Source organism: Crocodylus siamensis, chromosome 1, assembly GCF_052110815.1.
Source record: "Crocodylus siamensis isolate JL-2025a chromosome 1, ASM5211081v1, whole genome shotgun sequence".
NCBI classification, from domain to species: domain Eukaryota; kingdom Metazoa; phylum Chordata; order Crocodylia; family Crocodylidae; genus Crocodylus; species Crocodylus siamensis.
Window position 1 is genome coordinate 420414545 of NC_143395.1, and position 11995 is coordinate 420426539.

Consider the following 11995-nt stretch of genomic DNA (forward strand, 5'->3'; position numbering starts at 1 on the left):
ACTTAGCCTCCAGGAGCTCGAACGGCCCCTTGTGCAACACTAGCGCCGGTGGTGATCACGGCATCATGGCATCGCTCCCTGGGAAAGGATCTGGAGGGATGCTGGTGCTGGGTCACGTGCACATGTTGGGGCGGGGTGGGCGTGAAATGGAGGGTCAGTCTACTCCATGACGCGTGACATGCTTCCAGGGCACCGGGAGAACAAGAGCCACCGACCCGCTGGAGCACGGACCCATCAAACTGTTCTGGCAGAGAGATTTCTACGCTGGGGGACGGGCCTCCTGCCCCTGGAAAGGGGAGACCCACCGCTCCTCACCTCGCCCGGGGAAGGGTCTGGTCCAAGGCACCCACCTGGGGACCCTCCACATGCCGACAGGTCCCAGGTCTCCCCTGTCCCGGGGACCTGCAGCAGGATGGAGGCCTGGGCTAACTGCACTTGGACCAGCCAGAGGCCACTGGGGACTCTCATGTCCGCATCACCGGCACCAGCCTCTTATTGATTGATATAATTACAACACTGACCTGAGAACAGCAATTCGATCACTGGTTGTGACCGTGGCAGCACGGCAAGAGCCAGTCACCTGAAGCATCTTTCTGAGAGGAGCGGCGCAGGCAGTGAGAAACAGCCTGGGCCTGGGACCACCCCCCGGGACCAGAGCCCTGCCCCACCCCAGCCACACAGCTACAAACCTTGCGGCCCTGTCCCGGGCAGGGGCAGGCATTGGAGCCGCTCGCCCCAACCCCAGCACAGGCACTCAGGCTCCGAACTGCACGCCAGGACTTCATCCCGCACCTCACCTGCCCCTGGCTGCTTGCACTCGTTCAGGAGCCACCGGCTACTGTCCGCTCCGCTCGCTGTCCCCCCTTGCAGCACCTGTCTGGAGCCTGTGACCCCACTCCCATCTCTGTTTTCTACTTAGTTGTCCCCCAAAATCAACTGGCCTAAACCCAGGAGCCAACACTAATAATGGTGGGGGGTGTAGGGAGGTAACTGCTACTCTTTGGGTGTTGAGCCCAGGTTAACCTTGTACATCAAAAAGGCTGGTGAGGACCTGGCTCCGGGTTGGGCGGGGGCTCCTCTTTGGCGACATGAGGCAGCTCGTCCTCGGGCCCTGGGGTTTCCCGATCTCCTGCCTCCTCCAGAGGCCTGTCCTCACCATGGGCCTTCGGCTGCTGCACCCAGGAGCCACCAGGCTCCGGCAGGGCCCCAGGGGGCTGCATCTTGTCTGAGGACACCTCCTCGACCTCCACACGCACCGTGAGCTGGGGACGAGATAAATGTGTCACTGGGGAGCTGGGACCTGGGAGGCAACTTCCCCCAAACACATGGAGGTGCAGATGGCACCAAACAAACACTCTCACCTGGAGCTTCTCGTCCTCCGCTTGCCCCAGCTGAAACCCCTCGGCCAGGGCCACGGCCTGGGCGCAGGTCTCCATGCGGCACCTGCACGCCCAGCTCTGCATCTCCGGGGGCAGGATGGCCAGGAACTGCTCCAGCACCACCAGCTCCAGCATCTGCTCCTTGCTGCGGTGCTGGGGCTCCAGCCAGCGCCGGCAGAGCTCCCGCAGGCGGCTGCAAATCTTCTGCGGGCCCTCGGCTTCCCTGTAGCGCAGGCCACGGAAGAGCCGGCGCCAGGGCTCTGGGGTGGGGAGCTCATCCCGCGGTGCCAGCGCTGGGGTCACGGAGGGCAGCTCGGCCTCACAAGGGGGCTGCATGGCCTGCATCGCATCCTGCCCCCACAGGTCTTGGAGCTGGACCGGCTCTGATCTGGACGACATGAGGGACTTCTGCACCCTCAGCCCCTGCCTGCAGACCTCCTGGGTCCTGCTCCGCCAGCTCCCGCCGTGGAGGGAAGGCACACCGCTGCCACGGGCTCTAGCGCAGCAGCCACGTCTCCCCAGGAGGGATCTCACCGGCGGGGGGCCTGGCCTCTGCTCTTTCTACACTCGTGCACGGCGCCTGTGGGCAGTGTCCGGTCTCCAGGAGCACCTGTGGGAAAGGAGACAGCAGAAATCTGGCCATGGATCCGACACTCGGGACCGGCACCTTTCCCAGCTCGCAGTCTTCCTGGCCCTGATGATCCTGCCCACCCCAACTCCCAGCAGTCTTGGAGCCGTCCTCCCTTCCCCTCCAGCCCCAGTGCAGGATGTGGCACCCGGCTGGCTGGAGACGTGGCGCAGCTGCAGCTCTCCACCCCTTCCCCAGCCCAACGGCTGCTCCCTCCTCCCCCAGCCCTGCAGTTAGGGTGGCCCCTGCTCCCTGATTGGGTGGGACAGTGCCCAAATAGGAACCTCAAATCCCAGTCCTGGGCTGTATGACCCGGGACATTTGTCCCAAATTCAGTGTCTAGAGGGATCGGCTTTCCTTTTGCAAATTCAAGTGTGCAAGGGGATGGTGGGAGCCGGATGCAGGGGTACCAGGCACTGCCCACACACAAGCACCCGGCCATGGTGCAGTGGGAAAGGCTGGAGCCAGCTCCCCAGATCAGGTCTGGGGGAGACGGAGTGGGGTGGATGGAGGCCCCAGGGGGAGGGGAGGAGTTGGGCAGGGATGGAGCACCAGGTAGATCCTGCGGGACAGGTGGGGCCCTCCAGGGCCCAAACACTCCCACCCTGCCGTGACCCCTTAGCGCAACCCCCATGGGCAGTCTGGGTGCTGTGGGATCCCATACCCAGGCTCCACAGGGCAGGAGGAGGGACAGGGCAGGAGGAACCTGTCTCCCCACAGCATCAGGTCCTGCCCCCGCCTCCCCTGCCCTGCATCACCGGGGTCTGCCTGGGACTGGATGGGATGGGACAGCCCCGTGCCTGGGCACTGCAGGGGAAGCCTGTAGCAGGGAGGGTGCCATGTGCTCGCAGCAGACACTGTTTCCCATGGTGGACACGGGCGCTCCTGGCCCTGCTTTGCAAGCCCTGCCCAGCATGATTGGAGCAGGCAGCAGCTCCATAGAGACCAGCTTCAGTGCTGCCCTCATTGGCATATGCAAATCACAAATAAATGAGACCCGCAGAGGGCATTACCCCCTGCCCAGCACAGCCCCCCCGTCCCAATGTGCTGTCAGCGGAGTGGGATGCAGACAGATGTGACAGCCCAGTGCGGACGTGGCCACAGCCAGGATCGAACACACGTGCAGGCTGCAAACAGCTTCCAGCCCCGCAGATCCCATCGCCAGCTGACCCCTCTGGGAGGAAGGAGCCCCCCGTGCCCACACCAAGCCCGTTGCAGGGCCCATGGCACATAGGAACAGGCTCCTCTTGCCTGGGGAACGCTACCCAGGAGCCCAGGGGTGACCTGCTGGCTCCTCAGCTGCCTCTGGGTCCAAGCCCTGTGCTCCCGAGACCTCACACATTCATCACTTTTTTGTGATGGGGACAAAAAACCAAAAAAACCCCGGCAATTAGTTTTCACCAGTGGAGGTGGTCCAGCTTTCCACCACTCGGGGGGCCAGGTAATGTGCACCAGAGCACAGCTACCGCACCTGGGATGGGATGGGAGGGCCTGAGTCAGAGCCCAACAACCCTCCTAACCGTGTCCATCAAGGGGTAACACGGGAGTGAGAGTGCAGGTCATCAGGCCTGGCCCTGGGAGAGCAGCTGTCCTGCCAGACAAATGTTCGCTGCCCAGGCACAGCCCCATCTAGCTGGTGTGGGACATTTCCCCTGCATCACCTGGCACAGGCCGGCTAGGCGCTGTGAGTGTATCAGCCGCTAGGCTGCTGGGTTCAGGATCGAGGAGGCGAGTCGGGAGTGAAGCAGAGGGAAATTTACTGATAGCCCATGCATACAACAGTTAACAGAAAGGTTAATGCGACAAACAGATAGTACAGTAATAAAGAGCTAACAGTGAATGATAACAACACATAGACCGAATGACAAAGAGTTCCCACGTGGGGTTGGCAACTTATCGGCAGACCCTCTATGCCAGTGTGCACCAAGCTGTTCCAGGAAATTCATCCCCGATCAACACTGTCCGAGGGGTCACCTGAAAGGTCCCTTGGTCAGGATCTGGTCCTCGCTCACACTGGGAATCCGGGGTCCAGGCTTTGTACCGCGACGGTCCTTCTATTCCGTCCTTCATGCTGGTCACTTGACATGCACGTTCCCTTATACCTTATCTTATGCTAATCTGTTGGCTTTAGAGCAACTCCCAATCTTGCCCTATAGCTGTTACCCTATGGGATCAAAAGGTGTTAGAAATTATCATGAAAGGTTACCGCCCGAACTCAGGTTCACCCAATAAGCAAATTCCACCACATTACTTTGAGGTTTGAAATTAGCATTACTCTGCCCTTAGTTTCTTATTCCTGGATTCCTTGGAATGTGCTGATTATATTAGGTGCTCAGATCTTGTTACAGCTTGACCTTAAAAAAAACAGTTAGATCAGCTAATCTTCTACCTCTGCTTAATTTCTGGGCTCAGAGGTCCCATGGTCAGTGCAAATAGTTAGATTCAACACTTCGGTTAAATTGTGACAGACAAATTACACTTGTGGGTTGCAAACTTGCAAGCTTTGTGTTAGCTAATCTTAACTGCTTATACTATTGCCTGAATGTCTCCAAGAGCACATATTTATTGCTCATGATAGTAACCCCTCTGGTTCTGGCCACCACAAATCACCCCTGCTCCCGCATACAGGGCTGTATTTCGTGTCCCTCCAACATTTACCTGAGGGGAAGGGCAACAGCCAAATGCCCCTTGGGCTCTGAGACAGTTTCCCCTTGGGCCCTGGGGGTCATTTGGAAAATCATCCATGTCCGCAGGTGTCTTGAATCTTCCGGGCTGGAAAGGAGCCCGTCATCTGCGGCCCTGGTTGGAGATGAGGGTTTCATAGTTTCACAGTTTCTAGGGTTGGAAGGGACCTGAGCAGATCATCTAGTCTGATCCCCTGCCATGGCAGGAAAGAGTTACAGGGGTCAAACGACCCCAGCAAGATGTTCATCTAACCTCCTCTTAAATGCCCCCAGGGTAGGAGCCAGCACCACTTCTCTTGGAAGTTGGGTCCAGATCCTAGCCGCCCTGACCATGAAGTCGCGCCTCCAGATATCTAGCCTAAACCTACCCTCTGCCAGCTTGTGACCGCTATTCCTGGTCACTCCTGGCGGTGCTCGGGGGAACAGGGACTCCCCCAGTGCCTGCTGGTCCCCGCTGACTAGTTTGTAACAGGCCACAAGATCCCCCCTTGGCCTTCTCCAGGTTCAGGTCCCGCAGCCTCTCCTCATAGGGCCTGCCCTGCTGCCCGCTGATTATACAAGTGGTCTCCTCTGGACCCTCTGTTTGTCCCGTCACCACTGGGGCAGACCCCGGGGCCCCAGGTGGAGGTGGGAGGCCGGGGAAAAGCTTCCTGCCCCTCAGGCACCACAGACCTGCCCTCAGAGCCCACTACAGCCCCCGCCCAGCCACAGCCCTCTGCCCCTCTGGGAGGGGGCCATCAAGGGCCCAGTTTTCTCCCATAGGGCACACTACATAAAATGTACTGCAGAGCTGCTTCACTACTTCTGCAGGAAATGTCTCTGCATCTACACGTGTGCCCCTTTTAGGGCGCACAAAATAAATCAGCACTGGAGCAGCCAAGGGCCAGTCTGCTCCAGATTTTTTCATGGGTAACAACACAGTGCTGCGGCCAGGTGCCAGCCACCCTGTGCCCCAGCCACCCCTCTGCAGCGCACTGCAACCCCGTCACAGCAGCCGGATGTGCTGTGCACGTAGAAAGTCCGGAGCAATATTCCTCGGAGTCGTTGCTCCAGGGCGCACGTTCAAATGGCGTGCCCACGAGCAAAAGACTCTGGAGCAATGTGACGGCCAGAACCAAAGGGGCTCATGAGCAAATTATAGCAAATAATACCTGCTTCTTGGAGACATCTGACAGTAGTCTGACAGTTGATATTAGCCAAGGCAAAGCTTGTAAGATTGCAACCCGCAAATTGTATCTTGTCTGTCGCAAGTATAACCGCAATGTTAAAATTAACTGTCTGTACCCATCATAAGACTAACTGGGCCCCAAAAAGTGGAACTAGAAAACAGAACCGGAAACTTTAGCTCACCCAATGGTTCTTGCTTAAGGTGACCTGAAATAACAAACCTGACCACAAGATACGATCGACACAGTCCAAAAATTCCAAAAAGGAAGTAGCCAGCTGGGTTGAACTGAGGGAGAATAAATGTTAATCTCAAACCCCAAAGTGATGTGGTGTGATTTGAGTACTGGGTGAGTCCAAATTTAGGCAGTAATCTTCTATGATAATTTCTGACACCTTCTAATCCCATACATAGGGTAACAGCTGTTGGGCAAGATCATAAATGGCTCTGAGCTAACACAGTAGCATAAGATAAGGCACAAAGGAGCACGCATGTCAAGGGACCAGCACGAAGCACGGGACAGAAGGACCATCGCTGTACCAAGCCTGGACCCCGGACTCCCAATGTGAGGAGGACCGGATCCTGACCTAGGGACCTTCCCAGTGACCCCTCGGACAGCGTTGATCAGGGATGCCTGACTTCGCTGGAACAACTTGGCGCACACCTGGCCTAGAGGGACTGCCGATAAGTTGCCAACCCCACGTGGGAACTCTTTGTCATTCGGTCTATCTGTTTTATTGTGGAATCAAACAAACTGGATGCCTTAAACTTTGGTCAAGCTAACTGCAAGTCGGAAATGACCGTGACAGTTAAGTGGGAAATTGCTGGCTCTGCGTGTTAGAGCAAAGACAGAAGGAAATGTTTGTTGCCTTGTATTCCCAAGTGATCTGCTTCACCCATAACCGCAGCCTTGAGACAGCAGAGAAGCATGTGTCCCTTGCTTTTGAGATAGCAGAAAATGGGTTTGTCATCTCTGACTGCTTGCTCGGGAAAACTGACTGCAATCACGTCCTGTGTAACGGCTGTTCAAAAGCACACGGACTGGATGACGGTGCGTGAAGGGAGAGATCTCTCTGGAGCGCTTGGTGCATCCCTGCTGCCCTGAGCTCTCTCCGCAGCTGGAGCTCGGAAGAAAAGCTTCTCCTCACCTGACCCGAAAGCCTCCACGTGTTTTACCACGACATTATCATTCACTGCTGGCTCTGTAGTGCTCTGCTACCTGTTTGTCGCATTAGCCTGTCCGTTAGCTGTTGTACACGTGAGCCAGCAGTGAATTTGCCTTTGCTTCACTCCCGACTCGCCTCCTCGATCCCGAACCCAGCTGCCTAGCGGCTGATACGCTCACAGCGCCTAGCCGGCCTGTGCCAGATCAAGAAGCACGAGTTTATTTGTGTGCATTAATTGCACGCGTAGACACACGCACGCAGATGTGGGCTGATCTCCCCAGCAGGGCCACAGGCCTTTGGAGCAGGGGAAGGTTCCTCCGGGGCTGGGGAAGCTGAGCAGCACTCTCAACCTGACCCACAGCTGAGGAGCGGTGGGGGAAGGGCCCTTTCATTATTACCTTTGGAAATGTCCTGGTCTCAGGCCAAATCGCCCAAACCTTGTGCCAGGACCCCGTACCACCCACCAGACACGAGACAGCGCGACGCCCGCCCGGCTCCTCACCGCCAGCTGCTGATGGGCAGCCCCTCCCCCATGCCCTTGGACAGACATTTTGGGGGGAAACAAAGGTGTATTTCTGCCACACTTCCCCACCCTCCTTTAAAAGCTTGGGTCGGTAGCTTTACAGAGCTATGGAAACAAGCGTGCTTGAGCTGGGCCTCTTCACACTGGGCCTCCCGCTCCATCCTTTTCTCCTCCAGCTCCATGTCTTTCAGCTCCAGCTGTGCCTTCTCGCAGTCGCGCTCACGCTGGACCTCCAGCTCCATCTTTGCTTCACCCGCTGGGCCTCCAGCTCCATCTTTTTGAACTCTAGCTCCTACTTGAGCTTGCTCGGTCGCTCCCGCTCTTCAGCGTCTAGCCGCATCTGGTACTTCCAGCGCTCCTCCGTAGCGGGTGATCCCTCGGAGGGCTGTGGACTTGGCGTGTGGGGATGTGATCCTGGGGAGGACTCAGGAGTTGGCGTGCGTGAAGGGGCTCTGTGGCTGAGTCATTGTCGCACAGGAGTTTAATCAGCTCCTCCTTCTTTAGCCTTTTCTTCACTTGAAGGCCTCTCCCTTCCTCTAGTTCTTTTAGTTCGGGCACGGTCATTTGGACATACTCGTCCAACATCCTGGCTATCTACACTATGCAGTCAACCCGATGCCAAATTAGAAAATGTTTGCTCAAGGGATTTCAGTGACTCTATTATTCTTCCCAAATTATGTCTCTAATACAGCTCAGTATTTGGATCCCACCACTGCCACGATGTGTGGCGGGCCAGTAGGGGGCACTCCTGCGTTGAGCCGCCCACCTCCCTGGCACCAGCCCACCTTCCAGGCTCCGAGTGCCTCCCTGGGGGCGCCTCACATCCCACTGACCCCTTCCTGGAGCACACTCGCTAGCCTGGGGGTAACATAGCTGCCACCACCCCAAGAAGGGACTCACTCTCAGCTCGGTGTCCTCAGGGAAACACAGGCCTAATAGTCCTATGGGTACTTGACCCAGTACAGGCACTTGGCCCCCAACTTGGGGAAGTGCCCAAAAAATGAAAGTCTCTCTTAGTTTGCAGACCTAAGGGGTCTCTTGGGCATAATTTAGACCCACCCCTCAAGAAGTCTCCCACACCGGGCACAAAGGAGAACTTTATTGATTACAGGGGGTAGGGTGAAAATAGGGCACAAGATAGAGCAATGTCATAGAAATCCCACAGAAGAAAACAGTCCGGCTGAGGTAGCCTTCTGGTCACGCATCTGAGTTACCGCCAGCTAGACATCTACCCAGATCTGGAGTCGCTTACTCACAAGTGTCATGCAGAGACCGGTGGAGATCCCCTCTGGAGGCAGGCCGTTTCCTGCTCATGAGTTTGGGGGAGAGAGCCAGTTTCAGACGATAAGCTCCTCTGAGTCCACCGCATGGCTGCTGCCCCTCCTCCTGCGCAGTCTTGACTTGTACACCCCTGTGACCTCATCCCCCTGGGCCAGTGGAGGCCGGCACCTGTTGGCTGCGGCCAGCCAATCTGAAATACATCACTAGTTGCCCGGCAGACTCCAGCCCCCAGGTAGCTGCCCCTCCCCCGGCAGCCGACACCAGTCCCGGAGGCGGAGGGAGCCAGCCCCCCCCCAGGGGTGCAGCCAGCGCCGTCCCGCACGAGACAGGGTGCGGCCCCCCCTGTGCTGGGCCGTCCTGTCAGCGCAGGGGCAGGGAGCAGAGATTTAGCGGGAAACAGAGGTGTCTTCCGCCCCGCACTCATCCCGGGCTGGCTGCAGCCGCGCGGCAGGGGACCGGGGGGATGAGACCCCGCTGTCCGCGCCGAGCTCCGGGTCCCGGCCCAGACGTGCGGTCCCACGGCCCCGCACCCGGGCTCCGGGCCCCGCGTTTCGCCGGGGGGAAGCTGCCGCTCCTGCACGCGGCCCCGGCAGGGAGGCGGCGGGGGGGGGGGAGAGGCGACACCGCGTGCAGAGCTGCGGGACCGGGGGGGCTGCGGGGGCGACGCTCAGCACCAGGCGCAGGCGCCGGGGCGGGGCAGCCGGTCCTCCCGGCCCCGCCCCGGGGGCGCTGAGGGGCCGCAGCGGGGGTCGGCGCCACCACGGGCTGCGAGCTCCGTCCGGGGCTGCGGGACCTGCCGCCGCCGAGACCCCGCCCCGCGGGCCGCACGCTTGGCCCGGGGACAGGGGGCGGGGCTTGGCCCGGGCCCTTCGTTACCCCCTCGGGACTGGGGCCCAGTGCTCCCCTCCCCCCTGCAGTTACCGCCACCTACCGCCGGTGCTGCGGGCGCTCCTAGGGTCGGGGCAAGTGTCGGCCCCGCCCCGCCCCGCCCCCTCCCCCGCTCGGCCCCGCCCCCGCGCAGCCCGGGTCGGAGGGCCCCGCACTTGGCGCCGCGGGAAAAGAGATGGCGGGGGCGGCCCGCTGGGAGGGGCCCGGACGAGGGGGGCGGGGTGCTTGGCCCCGCCCCCATGGGCCCCTCGTGCGGCCCCCTCAGGGCTGGCGCCGGGCGCGCCCCGCCCCCCTGCAGTCGCTGCCGCCTACCCGCCGCGCGCGCTCCCGGGGGCGGGGCACCTTTCGGCCCCGCCCCGCCCCCGCCGCAACCTGGCCCGCCCCGCCGCGCGCCCCGTGCTGCTCCCGGCCCCGCCCCACGGGCCGCGCGCCTGGCCCGGGGACACGGGACGGGGGAGGGGCGGTTCGGGGCGGGCACCGGCGGCTCCCCGCGCCCCGCCCCGGGCCGCCCCCGCCGGGCTCCGGGGCCAGGACAGCCCGGGCGGACCCGCACCGGCACCTGCACGCTGGACCGCGCTGCGCTACCACGCCCCTCGGCCGGCAGCAGCCAATCGGCGCCTGCCACTTCCCGGGGGGGGCGGGCACGCGCGGCGGGCGGCCAATGGCATCCCGGCTCCGGCTCCCGGCCGAGAGCGCCGCCGGCGCCGCGAGATCTCGTCCGGGCTCCCGCACCCGCCCGCAGCCCGCGCGGGGAGCCGGGCAGTGTCCCACCTCCCCGCCCCGCCGGGAGCGCCGCCGCAGTGCCGCGGGGGGCAGCGAGGGCGCGGCTGTGGAGGGGAAACGACCGCAGCCAGCGGCGGGGCCGGGAGACGAGACAAAACGGGACGGACAAGAGGGAAGAGGAGAAAAAAGGGGAGGGAAGGGCGGGACGGAGGCTCGGACACGCGGGGACGGAGGTGACTTACAAATCCGATCTTTGCACACGCGCGCACACACGCTCGCTCTCTCTCTCTCTCTCTCTCTCATGTTTGGGCAACTCCAGTATCTTCCCCGACCGCCTCCAGGAGCTGGGAAAGTCCTGCTCAGCGCCTGCGCGGTGCACACACGGGTTGATTCCCCCGAGACTGCAGAGCTGGAAGTGGTGCCCCCCCCGCAGCCGGGCCCCCAGCCCCCTGCTCTCGCCCCCACCCCCGCCCCTCCCCGAGACCCCGGCCCCAGCCCCCCCACCCGAGGACCCCGGCGTCTGGGCCCCTGCTCTCCCCTGCACCTCTGGGAGGGAGCCCACAGCCACAAATCTCCACTTCGTCTGTAAAAATCATGTAATTTAAACCTTTGATTTTTATTTTCACCTGCATTCAGCAAATACCAGTTCAGCATCAACCCAAACCTCCGTTCACGTGGTCTTTGTGGCGGCCAGGAGGGGGCGCTCCTGCGTCGAGCCGCCCACCTCCCCTGTGCCCACCCGCCCGGCTCCCGGCGCCTCCCTGGGGCGCCTCCGGCCGGCCGACCCCCTTCCCGGAGCACGCTCGCTCGCCTGGGGGTGACGCCGCCCCCGCCACCCCGAGAAGGGACTGTCTCGGCCCAGTGTCCTCAGGGAAACACAGGCCAAAAAGGGAAAGTCTCCCTTAGTCCACAGACCTGAGGGGTCTCTTAGGCATAATTTAGACCCACCCCTCAAGAAGTCTCCCACCCCGGTCACAAAGGAGGACTTTATTGATTACTGGGGTAGGGGGAAACTAGGGTACAGGATTGAGCAATATCTTAGAAATCCCATAGAGCAAACAGTGTGGCTGAGGTAGCCTTTTGATCACGCATCCGAGTTACCGCCAGCTAGACATCTACCCAGATCTTGAGTCGCTTACTCACAAGCATCGCCCAGAGGCCGGTGAAGTTTCCCCTCGGACGCAGGCATTTCTAGCTAGAGTTTTGGGGGAGAGAGCCAGTTTCAGATTGTAAAGCTCCTCCAAGTCCCCCGCATGGCTGCTGCCCCCTCCTCCTGGGCAGTCCTAACTTATACAGCCCCTGTGACCTCATCCCCTGGGCCAGTGGAGGCCGGCACCTGTTGGCTGCGGCCAGCCAATCTGAAATACATCACTAGTTGCCGGGCAGACTCCAGCCCCCAGGTAGCTGCCCCTCCCCCCGGCAGCCGATACCAGCCCCGGAGGCGGAGGGAGCCGGTCCCCCCCAGGGATGCAGCCAGCGCCGGTCCCGCAGGAGACAGGGTCAGGGCGCGCCTCCTCTGCTGGGCCCGTCCTCACCACATTGTCACCAAGAAGAGATT

The 11995-nt window shown here is 60.9% G+C and overlaps 3 protein-coding genes across 4 annotated transcripts in view; all 3 read right to left on the bottom strand.

Moving 5' to 3' along the window:
- The window catches only part of LOC149875529 (uncharacterized), a 433980-nt gene that overhangs the window by 381826 nt on the left and 40159 nt on the right, over positions 1-11995 (bottom strand). The gene's annotated exons all lie outside the window — the stretch shown is intronic.
- LOC149875538 (uncharacterized) overlaps positions 1-11995 on the bottom strand; it is a 246051-nt gene that overhangs the window by 111539 nt on the left and 122517 nt on the right. The gene's annotated exons all lie outside the window — the stretch shown is intronic.
- Positions 104-11717, bottom strand: LOC149875543 (zinc finger protein 202-like). Of its 2 annotated transcripts, none has more exons than XM_090030956.1 (3): positions 11581-11717; positions 1362-1989; positions 104-1262 (listed from the first exon to the last, which is right to left on the bottom strand). In XM_090030956.1, exons 2-3 carry the CDS (start codon positions 1776-1778, stop codon positions 1032-1034), a joined length of 648 nt encoding a protein of 215 aa, XP_089887082.1. In that variant the 5' UTR covers positions 1779-1989; positions 11581-11717; the 3' UTR covers positions 104-1031. The 2 variants fall into 2 exon arrangements, with proteins under 2 accessions (XP_089887082.1, XP_089887081.1); XM_090030955.1 differs by lacking the exon at positions 11581-11717 and adding an exon at positions 5843-6071.

Excerpts from the sequence above, each read along its gene's own strand:
- LOC149875543 (XM_090030956.1), bottom strand. The coding sequence starts at position 1,778 with ATGTCGTCCAGATCAGAGCCGGTCCAGCTCCAAGACCTGTGGGGGCAG. Across the intron at positions 1,263-1,361 it reads CGGAGGACGAGAAGCTCCAG|CTCACGGTGCGTGTGGAGGT; the intron begins GTGAGAGTGTTT and ends TCTCGTCCCCAG.